This window comes from Triturus cristatus, chromosome 9 (genome assembly GCF_964204655.1).
Source record: "Triturus cristatus chromosome 9, aTriCri1.1, whole genome shotgun sequence".
In the NCBI taxonomy this organism is placed as follows: domain Eukaryota; kingdom Metazoa; phylum Chordata; class Amphibia; order Caudata; family Salamandridae; genus Triturus; species Triturus cristatus.
Window position 1 is genome coordinate 82,304,136 of NC_140592.1, and position 25,658 is coordinate 82,329,793.

General features: G+C 46.6%; 1 protein-coding gene across 2 annotated transcripts in view; it reads left to right on the forward strand.

Moving 5' to 3' along the window:
• The window catches only part of PLXND1 (plexin D1), a 316,145-nt gene that overhangs the window by 70,001 nt on the left and 220,486 nt on the right, over window positions 1–25,658 (forward strand). For both annotated transcript variants that reach the window (XM_085624462.1, XM_085624461.1), the window contains exon 2: window positions 14,179–14,355. In XM_085624462.1, coding sequence (XP_085480588.1) covers window positions 14,179–14,355 — 177 coding nt within the window. The remainder of the gene's footprint in view (window positions 1–14,178; window positions 14,356–25,658) is intronic.

Consider the following 25,658-nt stretch of genomic DNA (forward strand, 5'->3'; position numbering starts at 1 on the left):
TCCCCCTTCCTTATCCGTTCTGTAAATTAAAAGCTACAGGCAGCATCCTGTGGAACTGAAGAAGGCCTGTTGTAATAATGTGGGGGTGGCTTGCATCTGAAAGGGGCGTTCTTCCCCTCCCACTGACATTGCACTTTAAATTAAATGCAAAACAAGAAAATGAGACAGTGTCTGGCAGACAGCAGCACTTCGACCCTCACACTGCAGGCCATAACCTGAGCACCCTCTCCACGCCTTCTTCTGTGGCCTCATTGTGGCTTGTCCATCTGGTTTGCCACCCCCTTCGAGGGTGGGGGCTTCTTCAGAAACAGTTTTGAGTGTTAAGCAAGAAAGGGCAGTGACATTGACATGTATGGCGCGCTGTGCTGTCCATGCATTTAAGTTGTTTTTGGAAAACAACACTCATGTATTTTTAATCCATGTAGATTTTTGCAATATTTCAATTTTGCAGAAATTCTTTAGCGCTTGAATCACAACCTGTTCCCCAATTTGAATCTAGAAAGATGTCTTATTTAGTGCAGAGTACTTGTGTCATGTGATGTGTGTACTTTTCAAGACACTTTTGTTCACCATATTTAACAGAGGGTACACATTTAGCTTTGGGTAGACAGCTGTGAACTATCCACTTCCCCCTCCTGTAAAACTAGAGAGAGGGGGTGGTAACTCCGGTGCTGTAGATGCAGATCGCGCGATGAGAGAATCCTATTGTTAAATCCCGGCTTCCAAGGCATGCCGATTTGTGTGATCTTGGCAAGCTTTGAAGGATATTGCGCCTTCGTAGGCCTTAACAGCAGACATTGGGAGCACCAGCAAGAGATCAGCCCAAAGTTAGTGATATACCAAAAACGTAATGTGTACATAGCTTAATATAGCGTGAGGCTCATCCACATATAATATCATTGACCATTTACATGGTGCAAACCAAATGTGCAACTGTGACTTGGCCCACATATTGCAAAGTCTTAAATCTTCCCAAATCCCTATTTAAAACCACATATTTCAATAAATTGAGTTCAATTCAGTAATCTAATGTGATCTATTATTTTGCTATGTACAGATTATTACTATTTTTAAGTCTCGCCTGACCCAGGGCATGCGCTGATCTGGCGAGACTTATTGAGAGGGCTCCAAAAAGTGCTACCAGGCCAGCCTGGAGCTACAGTGCATGTACACGGGCGCGCGCGCAGCGCTTTACCGCGATTACTTTCACTTTAGCGGCCGCACAGCCGCTTTGCATAGCCAATAGGTCTCGCTTTTGGGACCTTATAAGCATTTAGTTATGCAACTGTTGCATGGCTAAACACTTATAAGGTCCCAAAGGCGAGACCTATTGGCTATGCCAATGCTTGTTTCTTTTTTAATTTTAAGCAGCGTTCCTGTATTTTTATGTCCTCTTGGCATGATTTATACAGTTGGTCTTCCGATGGGTCAGCCTGTTCTTTGAGCCTCAAGGCCAAGCCGGGCCACAGCTTCGTTTCTCCCTATTGTTTATAACAATAAAGACCGAAAAAGGCATTGCGTCTTTAAAATCTTACCTTTTTGTCCAATTTTTTCAAAGATCAATTCTGGGTGGCTAATCGTGCCCCACTTCCCGCTAGTCCACTTTTCTAATAATGTTGGTACTAGGGCCGTGTCTTTTCCGGTTCCATAGTAAATCCTTCCGGCTAGATTATACTACTGAATATTGACAATAGAAATATCGAAAAGCAAGTGCATATAGAGGAAGTATAGATTTACTATTCTTAACTTCACATTTACGTACCATGAAGATATATATTATCAAGATATATGTGTAGAGTTTAGGTATAGAAAATATACACATACTTACCTTTCAATATTCTGTCCACAATATTAAAGCCCCGCAAAGTTTCCTACTTTGGGCTCAATTACGATTCGGTTAGGAAATCTTCCCGATTGAAATGGTTTGGAAATGGTTTCCGACCGACTCGGATTGGGAGAGTCCGACCAACCGGGTATGATGCATCCGGATGCTTCCAGATACGATTTGGTTGGACGCTCATTGACGTCTATGGGAACCTATGTTCCTCACCGCATCGTAATCTGGCCCTCGGTCGGGAAGACACATTCCCGATCCGATTCGGAAGGAGCAAATACCGTTAGGAGGCCTTCCTAACCGCATCGTAATCGGGCACTTAATGTTCAGGGTGCATACCTTCTGTCTGTGGGAACGGTGGGTGGTCTGGAAACCCATGGCATGACGCCTTTGATTTTTTTTTTACCACAACCTTATGGATCAGCATCGATCCCCAATGGCTACTCTCCTTCGCGCCTGCCCGGCACCGACCACCGTTCTTCCCATAAGTTGCGGTCACCGACAAAATTACTGGAACTCCTCATTTGAAAGGGGACAGAATTGATTTGAGATCCAATTGCTTGTAGGCTAACTTAATTGACTGGACTCGAGGCATAGATAGAAAGGCCGATAATGTCGCTCTTTACAACAGATAGATTTATAAAGTTTCCAGACCTCAGGGGGATGCTCAGCTGGTCTCCATCCATGTTTTTATCTCCCTGCTTTGAAACAAGATGGATCGACAGAGCCGCATCCAACTCTGCTGCCAGATCCGGCCAATCAGATTCAATTTAGATTTGATTTTTGCACCAATGCCGTTTCCCACAATTCCTAAACAAAATTAGTGAAAACATACAACAAACAGTACTTGCTATTGCTTAAGTATGAATGTCCTAATAAAAATAACCATCAGGGCAGGCACCAGCATCCATGCAGAGGTTTTCTGTATACAGTGCGGTTTATTTTTGAGTGGGGCGGCTGTTTTATCTGCATAGGCAGAACATTAAGAACTTTTCTGTTTGTCTCAGATTGGGAGTAGAGCTGCCAGCTGGCTTCAGGTCTTGAGCAGGACAGTGCAAAGTTTTTTTTCACATGCGAAGTTGCAGAATTTAAACTTGCCATTGCCCAGGCAGTGTTCTTTTGTGCATTGCAAGAAAAGTTTCCCCACTTTGCAAGAAAATAACTACACTCAGTAAAGTAACAAAATGTATGTAGACTTTTCCTTTGCAAACGTACATTTTTTTTTTCTCTGTACAGTGACAAATGTATTAAAAAAAATCTCTGCTAGATTATCTTTACAGAAATAAATTGTTGCAAAATACCATCTTCATATGCAAATGTGGCAAAGTCGTGTAAAATTTGCACTGGTGAATACCTGCGTGGCCTATGTATGTATGTATGTATGTATGTGGTGTTCCTGTAGCACAACCGAGTCTTAAGGCAGCGGAGCAGTGTATGGATCAAAGGCCAGGAAAAGGTCAACCAGTGATTGGAGAGGTCCCTGGCTACAGTGGCGGCTCCTCCGATAAGGCTGCGTTGTGTGCTACGCTCTTGCGTACAATAATGTGGTATTTGATGTTTTTTGTCTGATATCCTATAGTAATATGATATGGGTATGGTACTTGTCAATTTGTCTTCTAAAGCGCTCTAGTTTGATACACTGGTTGTGATGCTGTGTTATTCTATATGGTATGGTATGGTATGGTATGGTATGTTATGCTATGTCATGCGGCATGGTATGTAAGGGTATTGTAAGCTATTGTATAGTGTTTCCTCTTATGTTGCATAGTGTGATATGCTATTGTGTGGTATAGTATGATATGTATGTTTCGTGTTCTGGTACAATAGAGTATTATGGCATGGGATGTTTAGAATTTAATGGTATGGTATGGTACGGTACGGTACGGTACGGTATGCTACGGTATTGTATAGTGTTTCCTGTCATGCTGCATAGTTTCCTATTCTATGGTATAGTACAGTGTGGCCATTTATCGTTTTGTGCTGCGGTACAGTACAGTATCGCGGCATGCTATATGATATTACGTCACACTGTGTGACAAAGCGTGCTATGTTCTGCTCTTTGCTCTGGCTTGCTCTGCTAAGATGCTCTTGAGATCATGTCAGAGGTGAATTCCAGGAGCGCAGCTTCTTTTACTCCAAGAACCAGCCCCGGAAGAACAGCTTCACTACCACCCCGAGTGTCAAACGAATCAGAACTGTAAACTGCACACTCAACACTCAAACTGTGTCAATGTAATACTTAACCGTGAATACATAATGGGACGTTGGCCACGCGCTTTATCTTTTTTACACTAGGCACATTGGCATTGGAAGAAAGGGCAGAGGGGTACAAATATATGCTCTACTACAAAAAACAATGCATTTTGCCCCAAAGTCAATAGCGAACTCATTTCATTCCATTTTGACAGCCAGCATTAAACTTTCTTGCAGGGGTTAGTGGTGGGCATTCTGGGTGTCGATACCTCCACACACGAGGACCCACAAACTCACAAATTTGTAGTTATTAGTAAACTTTTGTAGGCAGCTACCCACCTCGAATGTGTTCTTTAATGTACTCATGTCAAGGGCAGGATTACAAGTATATTCAGGATGAGAAAGAGGTTGAAACACCCTCAAAATGGTGTGGGGATATGGACAGGACTTCTCCACGTGAAAAGCATTTTACCCATATAGAAAAAAATATAAAGTGAAAGCCCTCTGTAGATTTACGTCTGTGCAAATGTACACGGTGTACATTTACACATGCATGAGTGATAACACATGTGGGTAATATGAATGTACAGAAGAATTCTACCACTGCGCATGGGTCTTTGCGATGTTTGCAGATTTCTGGAAGTCGTTGTGGAATCTTTTCTGAATTCCATGATAGTCGGAAGTGTATACCAACCACAGGCGTACGCCTATGAGTGTAAACAGATGGGGTCCTAGTCACAAAGATAAAACTGCACGTGTAGATTTACTACAACACTTTTGAGTAACTTTTGGCTGATCACCATTACGAATATATTAACTTACTCAAAAGTGTAGACTGACATCACGTCCGCATCCCCTAAAATAGGAGATGGAGTCAGCAAAACAGCAAATAGGACAGTGAAGTTACTACAAGTAGTGACTTTACAACCGTATTTGATTTCACTCACATGTGGCAGAGAACTCTTCAATTGGGGTAGATGTTTCTCTGTGGTAAAGTATAGGGAAAAGTTAACAAGTTTAATAAACATTTTTAAAAATTCAAAAAAATATTGCAATGCTAATACAAGCATTAAGGAATATTATGTATTTATTTGAAATGTAGTGTAGAACAATATATAACATTGTTACAACATTAAAAACTAAATTTGAAATTAAACATTGTTATTATTTTGAATATATTAAATTTAATTGCTCTATTTTTCTGAAGTTTTCTGAAAAGATCAGAGGAAACAACAAAGTTATCAAAACATTGCACACAATAAAAAAAAAAGCAGAGATTTAAGTCTTGAGGTGTAGAATTAAAGTTCCCCACATGTAATTACACAAACATTTCTAACAGTAGGTAAATACAATGGTACCTGAAATTAAATAAGAAGTAAGCATGACGTAAGTCCAGGAAAGAACAACCGAGCTACAAATAAAGACGAGAAACATGCGCAAGAAACATGCAATTTTTGTCTGACTACTTTCAGCTCCTTTTAGATTCTTTGCTTTTATCTCTAATGCTCATAATGTTCTCGGTGGCATTAATTAGCATGAAGTGTCAGCCCATTGCTTATGTCAAAGAGACTTGTGGAAAGAACAAAAGGGGCTCTGTGTATTTTTTTTTCTAAAAATGAAATTTATTCCTTTCCTAATCTTGTCTCCACGGGATTCCACAGCCCTGGCTTGTGTCCTCAGAGATCGGAAGGGAAATGTGATGCTGGTTCTGGAATGTTCTGTGGAACCTGATAGTGCCTGTGCGCGCCCGGTTGTCATTGCAAATAAAGCATACAGGTGGGCTTGGTAGCATATCCTTGGGTGGTGACGTGGTGGACTGGATCGGAGCAGTAGGGTCAGCTTGCCACATTTACGGTTGCTAGAAAACCCATCAAGTGGTCAGTTCGCGACCAGCACAAGCTAGCGCTATGTAAAACTCTAAAATAAAGAAACACACTTCTCTATTGCCCCTAAGGGTAGGTGAGCTTTGGAAACTTTCTGAATGTATTTGGATTCCAGATTGTGATATACATACTAATATGATATGGCATTTTAAGATTAATTCGGATTAACTCTTAACTTGTGCGATAGTTTTCATTCTATTGCTAATAGAGGGAAATTCCTGGACGACCAATCGGAACTCAAACTGCAGTGCAAGCCAATAGGCTATCAGCATTCAAAGTGACCAACCAGAATGGAGTTTCAGCTCACCTTGTCTGGAAGTGCATGAATTGGCATATTCGACCCAGTGCATTGCCCCATTTAGATTTTGTCCTGCCCATTCCAATTGGTGGAGGCCCAGTGAGGTCATCACTAAGGTGCCCATTGGTGCCTTCTGAATTGAACTAGCCCTTTAAGATGGCGATTTCCTTACAAGGCTTCAAACTCATGGCCAAGCGATGGGAGTGCTTACTCTTCAAATGTGAACAAGCCCACCTCTAGTGGTTAGCCCATACTATGGACAAAACGAACACTTGGTCCATGAGTTATCGGCTCGTCGCTGACACCTACTGTGATCTGCAGGCCACATGTTTGAATCTCAGCTCAGCTGCCCATTCCTGCTATCACTAAACCTGAATAGCGTAGAACTAGGTAATCGTAATGCCTGTTAGTTACAGCGCTTATAACGAGCAGAAGTGTGATATGAAGCACTATAGAAAATACGTTATTGTATTAAAACAGGTTTTTATTATCCCTGATTGTCGTGACAGAGTTTTATCGAAAACCTCATAGGAGGAGGGCTCTGCCTTGATCCCAGAGCATGTCCTACAGAGTGCTGAGTATTGAAAGTGGGCATCTAAGGTGATGGGATGTTAGCACAACAGTGGTTTTCCGAAACACCATGACTGTGATGTTGCCTGGATGTTATCACATCCGTGTTCCACTCACTTGTGCTGCTTATTCTGTGTATAGTGCTCTTTGTTGTTTAAGAACTATGGTGGCCCTGTGGTTAATGCATCTCTGATCCTGCTTTGTATCACCTTTCAATTTTTTCATTTGCAAAGCTGATGAGCTTTTAACTCTGTTTTTGGAATATACTCTTAGTATAGAAGTGAAGACTGGAGATTTAAAATGTGTGTATTAACATGTTAATTTATTTTTAACACCCTTTTATAAAATAATAAAAGGTGTTCAAGATACCCTTGAAAATGATCTACAGCAGTAATATGATAATTTGAAATATTTCTTCAGATACGCTGACATTGTATAATAATTCTATACAGCTTGTGGTAGACAATATGCAGGACATCCATGTCGAGAAATACGATACGCAGCCGTTACACAGTCAGTCTATATCACTAAACGTTTCGGTACCCCAAATTATTTAACCATAGGCCATCATCAGGACAGGTATCCTTACTCGATAAGCTGTGCCTCATTACGTAATTGCCATTATCAACAGTTAGGGAGGCTTCATTTAGCACAATCATGGTGTTCAAACAATTGATACGTTTCAATTTAACATAAAAACATCATAATACAACAAGTGAATATACATCCATCAACTCATCCATGATGTCCAATTCACTTTGTCAGACAACCCTCTTCCAGTTGATATAGAGACCATACGTGTAAAAAACATCTAGTTAAGTCCTGATTAAAAGTAAGAGAATGTGTGCTCACTTCCCGCTAGTTGTAGTTAGACCCAGGGTAATGGCGCGAAGGGGCAATGACGGATTTGATCTCTTGAACGGCAGAGCACTGCAGGTGTCAGTGATGTGCACTAACCCTGTGAGCTATTTGATGGTAAAGTGGAACCAGCTATTTCACCAAGTCCCAGCATTACAGATCTGTTGGCAAAGCATGATGAAAAGCTTTTCTTCTTGCTTTTTCAGCAGGTATGTGTTTATTCTAAATGGAAACTGCTGTGCCTTTCAGTGACTGTATCTCTAAATGTTGTCATTGATTCAGATGGTGACTGAATGATATATAGTGAATATAAGTGACGCCTCTGCAAGTTACGCTTCATTGACATCTTAGGTCCACCTAGGAAATTTCCTTGAATGATCCGTGTTCTTCCAAAATCAGGATTTGGCTGCAAAGGTCTCTGAAATGTTAACTCGCATTCCTATAAGATTTAGATATTGAGAAAGGGATGTGCATTGGAATGGAGAGCAGGCAACAGGCCAATCTCCACTCCGGTCTCCCTGGAATCAGTGTTCCAAACTTTGGCATCACGCCTCCCTAAGCCTGCATGTGTTGTTAACAGACCCTCAGTCTTATCCTTCAGGCACGGCCTGGGCGTTGCGACTCATTTTTATCTGCCTGGATTAGTTCTCGAGCTCTAAAAAGCCCAGAGCCCTGGGAAAATATCTCTGTGCCCCACACCGGGCAGGAAACATCAGATAGTCCAATGTGGCGCGCTTGAGGGATTCACAGGCCACGCCTCTGGCAGCTCTGTCGCTGTTACTGATATTTCTCAGGTCATTAAAAGTCTGAAGAAAGGCTCTGATTTCCTGTTTTCAATGTTTTTTCTACTTCTGTTGATACAAAACATTTTCTTGTTGCACTACGTGTTCATTTCAATGCCAAACAGGCATAGTTGTTGCAGAGGCACCATAATTTCTAAAGAGCGAGAGTATGTAGGAGGGGAACATTGTGAGCTCATAAACACGATCTTGTGGGACTTTTATCATACACAAAAATGTTCATTTCTGTCTCCCGAGACACCTGTTTTCTATATACTTACCTAGCCTGACTACTAAGTGGTCTACTGTAGAAAGGTTTATTCGTGCTAGCCTCCCAGAATGCACCAGTGAAGACAGGCAAGGGTTAAGTTACTTTGTCTGATTTTCACAAAAATTCTTTCTGTAATTTTTAGTAGGAGAAATATGTTAGTGTTTGAAAAAATATAGGTCATAAAACGTATAAGTTAGGTTAAAATATCTCAGATGTGAAAGGTGGACCCATTGAGGAAGTGGTGTGGTTTGTACACGTCTAAGGGAGATGCGGGGCTGGTTTATCAATTTCGGGGAGGTTTAGAATCAGTATCTGAACTCTATTGGTCCCAAAGCTAAGGGGGGTCTTTGTGGTGCCAGGTTTGCAGGACATCTGCATAAGATACATTTATATACAATGAACACCAATCGAAATCACTGCTTCCCCACAGTGATCCTGAAAATCAGGAATGTATCCGGCCTTCTGCGGGGCACTCAGTATAGGCCAGTGGTGGGTGTCTCTAGGTCACTGCAACCTCAGCTGCATGGAAAAAAGAGTCTATTTCCTATTCCCTCGGGTCTTTTTCTGGATTACCGCCCAGGGGCCCTTATTACACACAGGGCGCACTTTCTCTGTTTGCGCCACAGTGCTCCTTAAAGCAGGGGCACTGGGTGCGAACAGGGAAAGTGGGCCCTATTACATGAATACGCTGTCTCCAGGTCAGCCACGAAGTCGTGCTGTCCTGGGGGGCAGCGCATTCAAGTGAAAAACGAAAAACGTAGCGGCTTTGACGTAGTCGCTCTGTGTTTCACTGCGCAGGCGGCAACCCGCCTGCAATTTTAAAGGGGATTAGCGATCCTCTTGCAGATGGGTGCAGTGAGTGACTGCACCTGCCTGCAAGGGAATGTCTTTACTCCCCTTTTCTCCTCTTCAGAGGCCTGCCATTAGGGGGCGCCATCTTTTATGTGGTACACTTTCAGTGCGCCTCCTGACAGCTGCTTTGTCTCTTTGCCCTCATCTATAATACGGCGCAGGCGCAGAGGCAAACGGATTCCCTCATTTGCATGGGGCCATACCCTCATGCAAAAAAGGGATCACCCTTCGGTGGTAGCGCTGGTTGGTATATGGGCGCCATTGCGATCTGTATTACAGAAAGGGCCGCTCGAGGATCTGCGGCTCTTTCTGTAATACTGAAGGGCCCAGGGGGCACTCAAAGCGGACGCACATGCCCCATGCGCCCCCGGGGCACTTTCCATAACATGGCCCCAAGAAAGCAAAACCTGTGTGTCCTTTTCAATGGTTATAATAGTGCTGAATTTGAACTGGTGTTCGCAAGTGGTGGGCACCGGCACTCATTTTTGGGACTAGGGTGTATTTGTCATCATCAAATGGTGGGCCAGAGCAAAAGGAAAGGGACGAAGCAGAACATGGTTCAAGTGAGATAATGAGACAGGAAGTTTAGGGTCGGAAGAAAGAGGCATGAGGTGGAATCAAGACCAGGCTGCCTTGGTATTTAGCAACCTCGGCCTTCAGCCACTGGTGGACACCTAAGAAATCCTCTGGGACCCTGTACTTACTTATTCATTTATTACTTGTTTATTTATATATTTTTGAGTTTTATATAGCGCTAGCCAGACATCAAGCTCCTCAACCATCACCATCTGTTTCGATTTCTAGCTCCTGTCTGCTGAACAGAGCGAGTTAGGGACTGAGAGGTCTCTGCCGGGCAGTTCTTTTCCTGAATAATTCTGACTTGCCAAGCACGCCATATTTCACACGCTTTGAAGCACCGACACCCATAACCTTGTGTGCGTGAGAGGCACACTGGGGCTTCCTGGTCTGCCCGACACTAGAGGCAGCATCACCGCAGCGAGGACAGCAGGGGGCGCTCTACACTTGGTACCTGTGCACGGGTAGAGCCTTGGAGTCGAGGAAACAATGCGTCATCAGCACATTGTTCGTGAAGAATAACAGGAAATGTTTTTCACTCCACATGTTGCAGATGGCGCCTGCCTGTGTTTTTGTACCTCGCAGTACCGTCCCACCTGTGGATGGAAGTGATGTCAGCTGCCGACATCGCAGCTCGCGGCTCATGCGTTGTAGACAGATATGTCAGCCAAGTGAAATGTCACTCATTAGGCGGTAGTCTCACGCAGCTGAGCCTCGTGTGCGCGCGCAGTATCATCCTCTAGTGACATCAATGGAGTGTCACACGCAGGAAACATTTCTATTTTGCAGTTTTATTTAGCGCAAACTTGGTCCAGGGCACCGGCGCTCTTTACATGAGCACCAGTAAGGTCACACAAAGTCACCTTTTTTTAAGCACGGGCAGATTGTGTGATTTGCAGAGAATCACAGGATGCTGAGCCGACGCCAGGATTTGAGCCTGTTTCCCTGGTTCCAAAGTCGGCAGCTCTGGCCGTGAGGTCACTGCCTCTCCTCTAACGTTTCAAGATGCGTTCTACCCAGAGTGCACTTATTAAACATGAAGCTGCAAAAGAGAACACAATCAGTCATGTGTGCCGCACTAACATTTTGCTGGCACAACCGTCCAAGATAAAGACACAGAATAAAGAAGCAATACTCAGTAGGTGGAGTGCTTCCGCGTTTACTGTGCTGTCAATCAACGTGACAGTGAGTTGGGCGGGAGTTAGGGGAAACGGGGGGCGGGGCAAAGGCAGTATTCCGATTGCCTGTAATAACATTGGGAGGATTTCCAACAAACTGGTGGTTCTAAAAGAACCTCTGGCATGGTATTGGAAGAGAGGGTCACATGTCAGGCAGTGACATCACTTTTCACTTTGTTTTATTGCAGCGGTGACCTCACATGCTGGCATCAACTCTGTCAATCATTGGGGGAAAGAGGGGGGCAGTTTGTGCCTTTAGGAACAAGAACTAATTAAGCATGAGAGCATTCATTACACGACTAGGGACGCTCTAAAAGGTAACAGCAGTAGTAACACAATTATGGGGAATAACTGTGGGTGTGTGGGTGTTTCCACACTAATTCCTGCATTTTTTTCATCGATTTTGAACCGTTTTCTGCTGACTTATTCTGCCTGGATTTACCTGTGAAATATATCTTCATGGAAATCCTGAGGGTGCGGAATTACCACACACGTTGCAATCCTGATTACCAATTCAATCGGACTTTTCAAGGTTCTCAGAATGAACCCCTCATCCTGACGTCAGAATTAATCCGGATTCAGCCAGCACCGGGAGTCACAGACTGAAACGGTATTTATAGGTTAGTGGGAAAACTGGACTCCCGCTGTTTACTGACCCAAACCACGCCCCCACCCGCCCCCACCCACCCCCACTGATATTTCACTTGCTTAAAGCAGTTGAAATATTCGGGTGGAAAAAGTGCAGAAAATTGAGAATATCGTCAAGGAATCCGTAAAACAACACCTGTGATTATTACCTAATACTCGGGTCAGACTTGGAATTCCGTGATATCCATGCACCTCAGAATTACCGATCCCCCATGAATTGGTAATTCCTAAAAATCTATTTCCACTATTTATGTATGTATGTGGTATTTATGTTGCGCGGCTGCAGAAAAAATACAACTGTGCTCTGCATTGAAAGTCAAAGATGCAGCCATCCGGTGACTGGAGGGAGGCTGGGTTCTGACAGTAGAAGGGACTGTTACTACGTCACGCTGTAATGTCCTTAAAAGAGGCGTGTCTTCGGCTCTTTCCTAAATTAACCAAGGTTGGGGCATGGATTCAGGGTTCCAGCCGGACAGGCTGGGGTGCCAGTGGTGATGTAGCTGACTTTCAAAGATGGTGCAAGTGGCAAGGGAAGTTAGTGGAGTTCCATCAGGGTGGGCAATACCAGATCAATCTTACCAGTACCGCAGAATGATGGCCATTGGAATCCAATTTAGGATTACAGGATGTATAAGCGGGAAGTACCTGGCAATATATATCTAAAAAAGTTCTGTAATAATTTGAGTTTTACAGCTCATAATTGGGGGGGGGGGGGGCATGGTAGTCCCCATTACAACCTGCAGACCTGTAATGGGGCTGTAATACAGCGCCCAGTAAAAACTGCACCTTTTGGTGCCAACATTTACCAGGCGGTAGGGAGGTAGTACCACACCATATAAGGGGCAACTCTGAAAGAGGCCTAGCTACATTCAGAAAGAACAATCTAAGTGAACTGTAGCTCCAGGGAAAATTATTCCACTAGAGCGGTTCTATCCAGCTGTAAACAGGCTGGGAAAGCAAGAAAAGACCGTAATATGATAAAAGAGCAGAGTAGTGAAACAATTTACTCTGAAGATATCGGACCTGATTCACAGAAGGCAAGTTTACCCTTTTATGTAAGTTTACTATTTTTTTGGTATTCACAAACTCCTATTTAATAGTAAGTTTACGACTGCAGAGACTCCGCATCTGGGGCGGAGAACTCTGCACATAAAAAGATGGGCCTGTCCTATCTTTATAAGTGCGGATTTCTCCGCCCAGACTGGGGAGTCTATGCAGATTAGATCGAAGTTTGTGAATAGCAAAAAAATTTGACATTTACACAAAAGTGTAGGTTTACCTTTCCGCATGCAAGGCGAACTCCGCACATAAAAAGATAGGCTTCTCATGTATTTTTGTGTGGAGTTCTCTGCCCGGACTGCGTAGTCTCCACAGTTGTTAAACTTGTTATTAAATCGGAGTTTGTGAATAGCAAAAAAATTGTAAATTGACATAAAAGTGTAAGTTTACCTTTGTGAATCAGGCCCATCGGATCTAATTTAAAGGTGGCTGGAATTTTTTATTTTTTTTCTATTTCTGAAGTCGATGCTGGATATGAAATTCAGCTGGTATATTAATTGGATTTAGTATCTTCTCTGGAAATCATTTAAATTGTGATTTTTGTATTTACCACCCAACTCTAAAATAGATCCATCACTTCCTTTCCCATTGTGACATCACCACAATGATCGTCCAGCACTGGGCTGACTGCGTCGTTGTTTGATGATGTCATAAAGGGTAAAAAATGCTACCTGACTACCATGAGTGACCAGAGAGAGGCTAACCAGACCTGCTGCAGTGTGGACTCAGCGTGCTGGTGGAGTTCTGGACTCTAAAATATTTCTGTTTTTTAACATATTCGATGGGGTGGGTGGACTTCTAGCTACTAGAATATTTTTGCTTTTAACATACTCCATGGGATGGGTGGACTTCCAGCTGCTAGAATATTTCTGTTTTTTAACATACCTAATGGGGTGGACTCAACGTGCTGGTGGAGTTCTGAACTCTAGAATATTTCAGTTTTTTAACATACCCGATGGGGTGGGTGGACGTCTGGATTCTAGAATATTTATGTTTTTCAACATACCCAATGGGGTGGACTCAGCGTGCTGGTGGATATCTGGATTCTAGAATGTTTCAGTTTTTATCATGCCTGGTGGGGTGGACTCAGCGTGCTGGGGTAGTTCTGGATTTTAAAATGCTTCTGGTTTTCAACATAGCCGTTTGGGACCCCACTAATGGCGTGATTCTGCCTTCCAGCTGTTGCAGGAGCAGTTAGACTGCGGAGCGGCCCATCTCCAGCATCCGTTGGCCATCATGGAGCCCTTGGTGGCCATCCCGGTGTTCAGGGCCGCTGGCCTGACGTCAGTAGCGGTGTCCAGTGTCAATAACCACACCATCGTCTTCTTGGGAACCGCCAGCGGGTGGCTGCTGAAGGTAAGAGCAAGAAGGCGGCGAGCTGAAGTGGCTGTCCATTACACAGGGGTCAGAGGTCACTGCGTGCAGCGCTTGTCATAATGGGCTCCATTTACTGGGCACCTGTTGAGGCGCAAATGTATATAACACTGGTGTGAGAAGTTGGCCTGGTATATGCTGTTCACTAGTTAAAGTGACCACCTTGTACCATGCCAAGCAACCCTTATGGTGTGGTTGTAAGTCAACCTTTTCGGACTAGCTGCCCTAGTGGTAGCGTAGGCTAAGCAGTCTTTGAGGCTAAACTCGTTAAAGCGTGTTAAGCAAGCTGTTTCACCATATGTAACCCCCATTTATACCAATGAAAGGACACCACCCAGATATATATTCAAAATATATATGTATTTATTACTCAATGTATCCCCTAGACTCTTTATGAGCACAGGAGCACAAATCGTTAAACAAGACAATGTTATAATATACAGAAGTTGCACTTTATATGGATGGGCCCTGGTGGCCACTCAAACCATATACTAAAATAGTGGTATAAGTACCACGAACAGGAAAGGGAAAAGGCCTAGGGCCTCTAGAATCGCTGGGCCTACAAGGAGCTAACTTCAGTTAGTGACCAGGAGGTCCACGGGTCGCGTGTGCAGTGAGGAAAGTTACACGCGTGCTCCCATAGGTTTTCAATGGGTGCGTAAAAGTTCAAAAATTACTGCTAGAAGGGTCTTCTGGATGGACTACGAATTTAAGATTCAAAACACAGACACTAGAGATGTTTCTCTACACTTGGGCACCGGAGTGCCAGCTTTACCTCACCCACAGGAAGCGGGTGCATAGGTCTCGAAGTGCGTCGGGTTTCTTCTATCGATTCAATGGAGCCTGATGACAAAGATGCTGCAGGCGGTCGGTCCAGAAGAGATGCGGTGGATCCAAGAGTGGATCGGAGTTGCAGAAGACCTGAAAGCAGAGGGGACAGTGTTCACAGTCACTAGCCAGTGACCAGCGTGGCACCAGGTAGGTACCAGGCGATGTCGGGTGCAAACAGGTGAGGAGGTGTAGCTTGTCTCCGCAGCCGCGTGGTCCCTGACGGTCGACGACGTCTAGGAGTCGGTTCACGAGCTGTCCCACGCAGGCTCTCGCTGTCGGCGGTGTCAGCGACTCGAAAGAGGCAAACAAGCCTTGGCAAAGGCCGGAGTCGTGGAAAGAGAAGACAGCTGATTGTTCTGACCAGCAAGGTCAGAGGGGCTGCTCCTTTGGAGAGCAGCTGGGGCCAGTCTGGAGCAACCAGACCAGCATCGTTGATTTCAAGTTAGGTCGCCAAAATGGCCACTAGCCAACGGGCCAGGGATCGGGCAGGCGCGTCAAGATGCAAAGTGCAGAGGGGCCCCACGCAGATCGTGGAGTGAGGGCTCACCTTTGGTGCAGATGCTGCTCGGGTGTTGGGCTTCTCAGGGCCCAAAGCACAACTTGGAGGGAGCCTCTGTTGTCACGCTTGCAGCTTGTCGTCGGTCTTCCAAGATGGCTGGCTCCACGTGTCTCGGTGCCTCCATGGGTTCCTTCTTTGCAGGGACTGTGGATCGGGCTGTGAGAGGTCTGGAGGTCCAGGTCTTGTCGGGCTCTGGGCTCGGGCTCCGGCGGGAGGCGGCGGCAAAGCAGACGTCGAATAGCTGGTTGGTGCTTGCGTTAGCAAGATGGTCACTCCCTGACCATAGGGGAGATTTCCTTCTGTCCTCTGTGCAGCAGAGCGTCGAAGTTCCCGTCTTCTTCTTGTGGTTAAGTTGATTTCAGGATGTCTGAAGTCTTAGGACACAGCTCCTACCTTTAAGCGGATTCTAGGGGCCGGACTACCTGCTAGGTCCCTCCCTAAGGATGGGACCAGGAGGGGGGTGGTTACACCCCCAATCCTTTGTCCAGCTCGCCCCAGGTCCGGGGCTGGTGTGCCCCAGGACCGGTTTGAACTGGCATATGCACCTTGTGAGCCTCAGGCATGTCTGATTCCATTCAAGCCCTACCTGACCAATACACAAAATCCTGTCTGGGGTGGTGCACGCACCTCCCCTGGCAGGAAACCCTTTGTCCACGTCTCCCAAGCTGGAAGGACTCCCAGCAGCAGGAGGGCAGACTTGTGTCTGTGGTGGCAGCATCCATTTTGTGGAGCTGAGGCTATGTCTGATTTTACCCGGGTTTCAGGTACTGTACATGTCGTGTCCCTCTAGAAGGGTGGAATGCTAACCCCGTCGCCAGAATTGGCGAGGGGTTAGCATTCCAATTCGTATGACACCTTACTCGACATGTTTTGATAAAGCCAAACCAAAGATAGCATTTAACCGCGAGGTTCATAATGCACTTAAGAGTATATGGTATGACGATATCTGGAAACGGTAGAAGGAAGTTGTTCCGACCACTGCAGACAGGCTCAGCTCATGCCAGAGCACCATCTCACCTGGAACCAAGCACTCTGCCTTCAGGATTGTCAAGGCCTGCCATAGGAGTGACTTATAGGTTACCAGGTGTCCCATTTAAGGTTAGGTATAGGTATACTACACCTAAGTAAGAGGTGGTTACACCAACTTACCCCAGCTGAGTGATCAGCCAGTTGTGTCAAATTGCTAGGCCAGGCCAGGGGTGGCATAATACATGCTGCAGCCCCTGGTAGGCCTTAGATACACCAATGCCATGGGTACCTAGTGTACACTGGTACAGGGGCTCACAGGGTGATCCAATTCCAATTGGTTATGCACCTAGGGTGCATAGTGTCAATTTAGTTAGAGAGAACAGCAGGCTGGGGGTCTGATTAGCAGGCCCACAGCCTCAATATGTCAAAAACCAGTGAAGCAAAAAGCACAAATTTGGGGTGACCATAGGATAGCAGACCCTACTCTCCTACACAACCCCCCCCCCCCCCCAAACGCAGGGACATTAAACTAGCCTTGACCAGTCTCGTCTTCATGTCCTAAGTGGAAGTACCTGGAGAGACCATCTGCATTCCCATGGTCTGTACCTGGCCGGTGCTCCACTGTAAAGTCCATCCCCTGTAGGGAAATGGACCACCGAACAAGTTTGGGGTTTTCACCCTTCATCTGATTTAGCCACAAGAGGGGCTTATGGTCGGTCTGAATCTTGAAGTGAGTGCCAAACAAGTATGGCCTCAGCTTCTTCAGGGCCCACACCACAGCAAAGGCCTCCCTCTCAATAGCTGACCAATTCTTCTCTCTGGGGGTCAACCTTCTGCTAATAAAAGCAATGGGTTGGTCTTGACCATCTACATTAAGTTGTGACAGCACAGCTCCCACACCCAACTCAGAAGCATCTGTTTGGACAATAAACTCTTTGGAGTAGTCAGGACTTTTCAGGATAGGTGCAGAGCACATGGCCTTCTTCAGGTCATCAAATGCCTTTTGACAGCTTACTGTCCACTGAACCTTTTTGGGCATCTTTTTGGATGTCAGATCATTAAGAGGAGTCACAATGGACCCATAGTTCCTAACAAACTTCCTGTAGTACCCAGTCAAGCCCAAGAAAGCTCGAACTTGAGTCTGGGTGGTTGGAGGAGACCAGTCCTTGATGGATTGTATCTTACTCTCCAGTGGTTGAACTTGGCCTCCACCTACAAGGTGGCCCAAATACACAACCTTACTCTGCCCTATCTGGCACTTAGTAGCCTTGATAGTGAGGCCTGCCTTTTGCAGAGCCTCAAGTACCTTCTTCAGGTGGATCAGGTGATCCTCCCAGGTGGAGCTAAAGACAGCAATGTCATCAAGATATGCTGCACAAAAGTCATCCAACCCAGTAAGGACTTGATTCACCAACCTTTGGAAGGTGGCAGGTGCATTCTTCAGACCAAAGGGCATCACCAAAAATTGATAATGCCCACCTGGGGTTGAGAATGCTGTTTTGGCCTTGGACTCCTCAGCTAACCTGATTTGCCAATAGCCAGCTGTCAAATCAAATGTGCTCAAAAACTTAGCAGAAGCCAGTTTATCTATGAGCTCATCTGCCCTTGGAATAGGATGTGCATCTGTCCTAGTGACAGCATTGAGTCCTCTGTAATCCACACAGAACCTCATCTCTCTCTTGCCATCTTTGGTGTGAGGTTTGGGGACCAGCACCACTGGGCTAGCCCAGGGGCTCTCTGAGGGCTCAATGACACCCAGTTCCAGCATTTTGTGTACCTCAGCCTTTATACAGTCCCTGACGTGGTCAGGTTGTCTGTAAAGTTTGTTCTTCACAGGCAGACTGTCACCAGTGTCCACCACATGGGTACACCAGTCAGTTTGACTAGGTATCAATGAAAACATATGCTGAAATGATTGTAGAACCTGTCTACATTCAATCTGCTGATGATCAGTGAGGTTGCCTCCAAGGGTCACTCCTTCAACTGAACCATCCTCAGGGTTCTGAGACAACAGGTCTGGGAGAGGGTCACTCTCTTCCTCCTGTCCCTCATCTGTAGCCATGAGCAAGCCCATGTCTGCCCTGTCAACATATGCCTTTAACCTGTTAACATGGAGTAACCTGTGGGGACTCCTGGGAGTTCCTAGGTCCACCAAGTAGGTGACCTCTCCCTTCTTTTCCAGGATTGTATGGGGTCCAGACCATTTGTCTTGGAGTGCTGCTGGGGCCACTGGCTCCAACACCCATACCTTCTGTCCTGGCTGAAACTCAACCAAGACAGCCTTTTGGTCATGCCAAGCTTTCTGTAAGGCCTGGCTTGCCTCAAGGTTTTTGGATGCCTTCTCCATATACTCAGCCATCCTGGAGCGGAGACCAAGTACATAGTCCACTATGTCTTGTTTAGGCTTTTTGAGAGGTAACTCCCATCCTTCCTTCACTAAACACAGTGGGCCTCTTACAGGGTGCCCAAACAACAATTCAAAGGGGCTGTAGCCAACTCCTTTTTGTGGGGCCTCTCTGTAAGCAAACAGAAGGCAGGGTAGAAGGATGTCCCATCTTCGCCTGAGCTTTTCAGGTAATCCTTTGATCATACCCTTTAGGGTCTTGTTGAATCTCTCAACAAGCCCATTGCATTGTGGGTGATAAGGAGTGGTGAACTTGTAGTTGACACCACATTCCTTCCACATAGCTGTCAAGTATCCTGACATGAAGTTGGTACCTCTGTCAGAAACCACCTCCTTAGGAAACCCCACTCTGGAGAATACTCCCAGCAGGGCCCTGGCCACAACAGGAGCTGTAGTGGTCCTAAGGGGAATTGCCTCTGGATACCTGGTGGCATGATCCACTACCACCAGTATAAATCTGTGCCCAGATGCAGTGGGAGGATCCATGGGACCCACTATATCTATTCCCACTCTTTCAAAGGGAACCCCCACCACAGGTAGTGGTATTAGGGGGGCCTTTGTTGTGCCACCTGATTTGCCACTGGCTTGGCAGGTTACACAGGAGCGACAAAACTCCTTGGTATCTTCATTCATGTGAGGCCAGTGAAAGTGAGGGACAAGCCTGTCCCAAGTCTTGTTCTGGCCTAAGTGTCCTGCTAGAGGAATATCATGGGCCAATGTAAGAAGGAAGCCCCTAAATTGCAGAGGTATAACCAACCTCCTGGTTGCACCAGGTTTTGGGTCTCTAGCCTCTGAATAAAGGAGCCCATCATCCCAATACACTTTATGGGTACCTTGAGCATTCCCAGCAGCCTCAGCAGCAGCCAGCTGTCTGAGGGGTTCAAGAGATGGACAGGATAACTGAGCCTGCCCCAAGTCAGCCCTGGAAGGTCCCCCTGTCCCCAGAAACTCAACCTGATCAGGTTCAAGCTCTTCAGGGACAGTTCCTTCAGGGTCCTCTAGATCATCTTCCTGGGAAGGCTGATCATCACTTGGAGGCAGGGGGGAAGGCACAGCCTTAACCCTCCTGTTCTTCTTCTTGGTAGGTGCTTGGTCCATTGTTCCAGGATCCAAGACCTGTGGTTCAGTAAGGCACTTTTTGGCCTGTGACCTGGTCACAGCAAGGACATGTGGTGATATACCTAACATCTCTGCATGTGTCCTGTACTCCACTTCTGACCATAGAGAACTCTCTAGGTCATTGCCCAACAAACATTCTACTGGGAGGTCTGCACTAACCACAACCCTTTTGAGGCCAGTTACCCCTCCCCATGAGAAGTTAACAACTGCCACACTATGTGAAGTAGTGGCATTGCTGGCATTGGTCACTAGGTAGTTCTCACCTGGTATGTACTGTCCAGGGTCCACAAAGCCTGGTGTCACCATAGTGACACTGGCACATGTGTCCCTGTAGGCTTGAGCCACTTTTTCATTTATTAAAGGAGTCTGTCTGTACTTGCCCAGGTTACTGGGGCTCACAGTCAGGGACAAATCCATGTCCCCATCACAGATCAAGACTGCCTGTGTCAGGGTTCTGTCTAAGTCAGAATCTCCTTCAGTTCCCATGGTGATTCCCACTACACCCTTTGTCTGGGGACCAACACTGCTAACAGTAGTACTGGGAGCAGGTGCCTTAGGGGCAACAGTGTTGGGGGCTCCACCCTTCTTACAATCACTAGTCCAGTGGGTTGTATTCTTGCAAGATTTGCACCAGGGTTTCTTTGGACCTTCTTTCTTCTTCCCTTTAGGCTGGGGCCCACCCTCGTTAGTACTAGTTTGGGGCCCTGTTGAAGACTTCTGGTCTTTAGATTTCTGATCTCCACCCTTTTGGTCTGTTTTCTTCTGATCACCCCCTTGGCCCTGGTTCTGGTTCTTTTGCGTAACCCTGGTTCTGACCCATTTGTCTGCCTTCTTTCCCAATTCTTGGGGAGAGGTCAGATCTGAGTCAACCAAGTGTTGATGCAGTTGCTGGTTCTGACAGTTATTTAAAATCTGTTCTCTCATCATCAAATTGTACAATCCTGTATAATCAGATACCTTACTTCCCAGCAACCAACTCTCCAAAGCCTTAGTGGCACATTCAATGTATTCAGACCAGTCCTGAGTCTGTGTCTTCTGGGTGTCCCTGAACATTAACCTGTACTGTTCAGTGGTTAAGCCTAACCCATCAACTAGGACACTCTTCAGGGCTCTGTAGTTTCTGACATCCTCCTCTCTAACAGTGAGGAGTCTATCTCTGCCTCTTCCTTCAAAGGAGAGCCATAAGATTGCTGCCCACTGGTCTTCAGGAACCTGCTGCACTTTGCAGGCTCTCTCAAGAGCAGTCATCCACTTGTGGATATCATCCCCACTTTTGTAGGGGGGCACAGCCTTGGACAGGTTCCTATTGTCAAAGACCCTATCTTTGTCCTTAGGGACAATGCTGCCACCAGTGGGTATAGACCCACTCTCTCTAGGTTGCCTAGCCTTACTCAGTTTCTCTTCCATCAGAGCTACTTCTAGCTCCTGTCTCCTGATTCTCAGCTGAGCTTCCTGCATTCTGGCCTCATGTTCCCTCCTCTGAGGGGTGGTCATCCTTCTTCTGGAGTGACCTTGAGAGCCTCTAGAGGCATGAGAAGCATTAGATTCACCTGAGTGATTCCTTTGCCTCCCAAACCCCTGGTTAAGTCCACTAGGGAGATCCAATGGGGTGACCCCATTGTCAGTCCCCAGTAGCCTTAGGTTAGCTGGGCCACGTATAACACTTGGCACTGGGCTAGTTCTCCCTTCATCCCCACTACCATCTGTATCAGTACCCTTATCACTTTCATCCTCTGTAGTATGATTCTCATCTAAGGGGTGACTACTGGAAAGGGGTACCTCAGTAGCATCTTCAGAAGGGGGGCCTACTGTTCCAGTCCCTAAGGGGCCTAACTGGGAGGCTTTCTTGAGAGCTTTCTGATCTTTATCAGCCTGTAAGAGCTCTCCGAGTTCAGCAGAGGTAGGGTTCTTGGGCTGTTTAAGGCCCCTGATATTTGCCAACTGCCTGAGCTCATTTTGGTTTAGGGTAGCAAAGATGGATGGTGCCCTCTGGGGGTCACTCTCGACAGAGATGGGTACATTGGACCCCTCTGCCCCAGCCATTGCTCTTAAGTGTGGGTGGATGTGTTGCAACTACCTACACTTGGGTTTTCCTACTAAACCTATCTAGTAGTTGTAGTCAGGGTGTGCTACTTCCTTTTCTCTACAACAACTAAGTTCAGTAGAACTTAAGTATATCTAATCTTGTTTTATATGTACCTAAAGGTACCTGTATGATCTTTCAATTGGTAACAACGAGATTACAGAGGTAAAACACAGCAAGCTCAAATCCAACCACTGCTCACCAATGTGAGAAGTTGGCCTGGTATATGCTGTTCACTAGTTAAAGTGACCACCTTGTACCATGCCAAGCAACCCTTATGGTGTGGTTGTAAGTCAACCTTTTCGGACTAGCTGCCCTAGTGGTAGCGTAGGCTAAGCAGTCTTTGAGGCTAAACTCGTTAAAGCGTGTTAAGCAAGCTGTTTCACCATATGTAACCCCCCTTTATACCAATGAAAGGACACCACACAAATATATATTTAAAATATATATGTATTTATTACTCAATGTATCCCCTAGACTCTTTATGAGCACAGGAGCACAAATCGTTAAACAAGACAATGTTATAATATACAGAAGTTGCACTTTATATGGATGGGCCCTGGTGGCCACTCAAACCATATACTAAAATAGTGGTATAAGTACCACGAACAGGAAAGGGAAAAGGCCTAGGGCCTCTAGAATCGCTGGGCCTACAAGGAGCTAACTTCAGTTAGTGACCAGGAGGTCCACGGGTCGCGTGTGCAGTGAGGAAAGTTACACGCGTGCTCCCATAGGTTTTCAATGGGTGCGTAAAAGTTCAAAAGTTACTGCTAGAAGGGTCTTCTGGATGGACTACGAATTTAAGATTCAAAACACAGACACTAGAGATGTTTCTCTACACTTGGGCACCGGAGTGCCAGCTTTACCTCACCCACAGGAAGCAGGTGCATAGGTCTCGAAGTGCGTCGGGTTTCTTCTATCGATTCAATGGAGCCTGATGACAAAGATGCTGCAGGCGGTCGGTCCAGAAGAGATGCGGTGGATCCAAGAGTGGATCGGAGTTGCAGAAGACCTGAAAGCAGAGGGGACAGTGTTCACAGTCACTAGCCAGTGACCGGCGTGGCACCAGGTAGGTACCAGGCGATGTCGGGTGCAAACAGGTGAGGAGGTGTAGCTTGTCTCCGCAGCCACGTGGTCCCTGAAGGTCGACGACGTCCAGGAGTTGGTTCACGAGCTGTCCCACGCAGGCTCTCGCTGTCGGCGGTGTCGGCAACTCGAAAGAGGCAAACAAGCCTTGGCAAAGGCAGGAGTCGTGGAAAGAGAAGAAAGCTGATTGTTCTGACCAGCAAGGTCAGAGGGGCTGCTCCTTTGGAGAGCAGCTGGGGCCAGTCTGGAGCAACCAGACCAGTGTCGTTGATTTCAAGTTAGGTCACCAAAATGGCCACTAGCCAAGGGGCCAGGGATCGGGCAGGCGTGTCAAGATGCAAAGTGCAGAGGGGCCCCACGCAGATCGTGGAGTGAGGGCTCACCTTTGGTGCAGATGCTGCTCGGGTGTTGGGCTTCTCAGGGCCCAAAGCACAACTTGGAGGGAGCCTCTGTTGTCACGCTTGCAGCTTGTCGTCGGTCTTTCAAGATGGCTGGCTCCACGTGTCTCGGTGCCTCCATGGGTTCCTTCTTTGCAGGGACTGTGGATCGGGCTGTGAGAGGTCTGGAGGTCCAGGTCTTGTCGGGCTCTGGGCTCGGGCTCCGGCGGGAGGCGGCGGCAAAGCAGACGTCGAATAGCTGGTTGGTGCTTGCGTTAGCAAGATGGTCACTCCCTGACCATAGGGGAGATTTCCTTCTGTCCTCTGTGCAGCAGAGCGTCGAAGTTCCCGTCTTCTTCTTGTGGTTAAGTTGATTTCAGGATGTCTGAAGTCTTAGGACACAGCTCCTACCTTTAAGCGGATTCTAGGGGCCGGACTACCTGCTAGGTCCCTCCCTAAGGATGGGACCAGGAGGGGGGTGGTTACACCCCCAATCCTTTGTCCAGCTCGCCCCAGGTCCGGGGCTGGTGTGCCCCAGGACCGGTTTGAACTGGCATATGCGCCTTGTGAGCCTCAGGCATGTCTGATTCCATTCAAGCCCTACCTGACCAATACACAAAATCCTGTCTGGGGTGGTGCACGCATCTCCCCTGGCAGGAAACCCTTTGTCCACGTCTCCCAAGCTGGAAGGACTCCCAGCAGCAGGAGGACAGACTTGTGTCTGTGGTGGCAGCATCCATTTTGTGGAGCTGAGGCTACGTCTGATTGTACCCGGGTTTCAGGTACTGTACATGTCGTGTCCCTCTAGAAGGGTGGAATGCTAACCCCGTCGCCAGAATTGGCGAGGGGTTAGTATTCCAATTCGTATGACACCTTACTCGACATGTTTTGATAAAGCCAAACCAAAGATAGCATTTAACCGCGAGGTTCATAATGCACTTAAGAGTATATGGTATGACGATATCTGGAAACGGTAGAAGGAAGTTGTTCCGATCACTGCAGACAGGCTCAGCTCATGCCAGAGCACCATCTCACCTGGAACCAAGCACTCTGCCTTCAGGATTGTCAAGGCCTGCCATAGGAGTGACTTATAGGTTACCAGGTGTCCCATTTAAGGTTAGGTATAGGTATACTACACCTAAGTAAGAGGTGGTTACACCAAGTTACCCCAGCTGAGTGATCAGCCAGTTGTGTCAAATTGCTAGGCCAGGCCAGGGGTGGCATAATACATGCTGCAGCCCCTGGTAGGCCTTAGATACACCAATGCCCTGGGTACCTAGTGTACACTGGTACAGGGGCTCACAGGGTGATCCAATTCCAATTGGTTATGCACCTAGGGTGCATAGTGTCAATTTAGTTAGAGAGAACAGCAGGCTGGGGGTCTGATTAGCAGGCCCACAGCCTCAATATGTCAAAAACCAGTGAAGCAAAAAGCAAAAATTTGGGGTGACCATAGGATAGCAGACCCTACTCTCCTACAACTGGTGAAACTGCACTTCTATTAAATGTGCAACTTACTTGGATTACAAAGGGTCTATTTTCATGTACAGCTGTGCGAGTACACACCAGGCGCATGCGCAGTGACTTAGCCAGTGTGTTGTGGGCCCTAGTGCAAGGAAGTACACGTCCCCTCCACCCTCCCTCCGCTGCTGTTTGAACTGTGAAATACTGTAATATCAGGATTCAGTAGGCCACTCGGGCCACTGGGCCTCGATGCCACTGCACCAGCTGCACAAATGGACGCCACACTCACACGAGCATTAGTGCAGTAAGGTGACAACGCTGTAGTGTGTCATGGAGGACTAGTGAGAAAGGTACTGCTCCCCTGATTGGTGCACTGTGAACGTGCACTTCTGT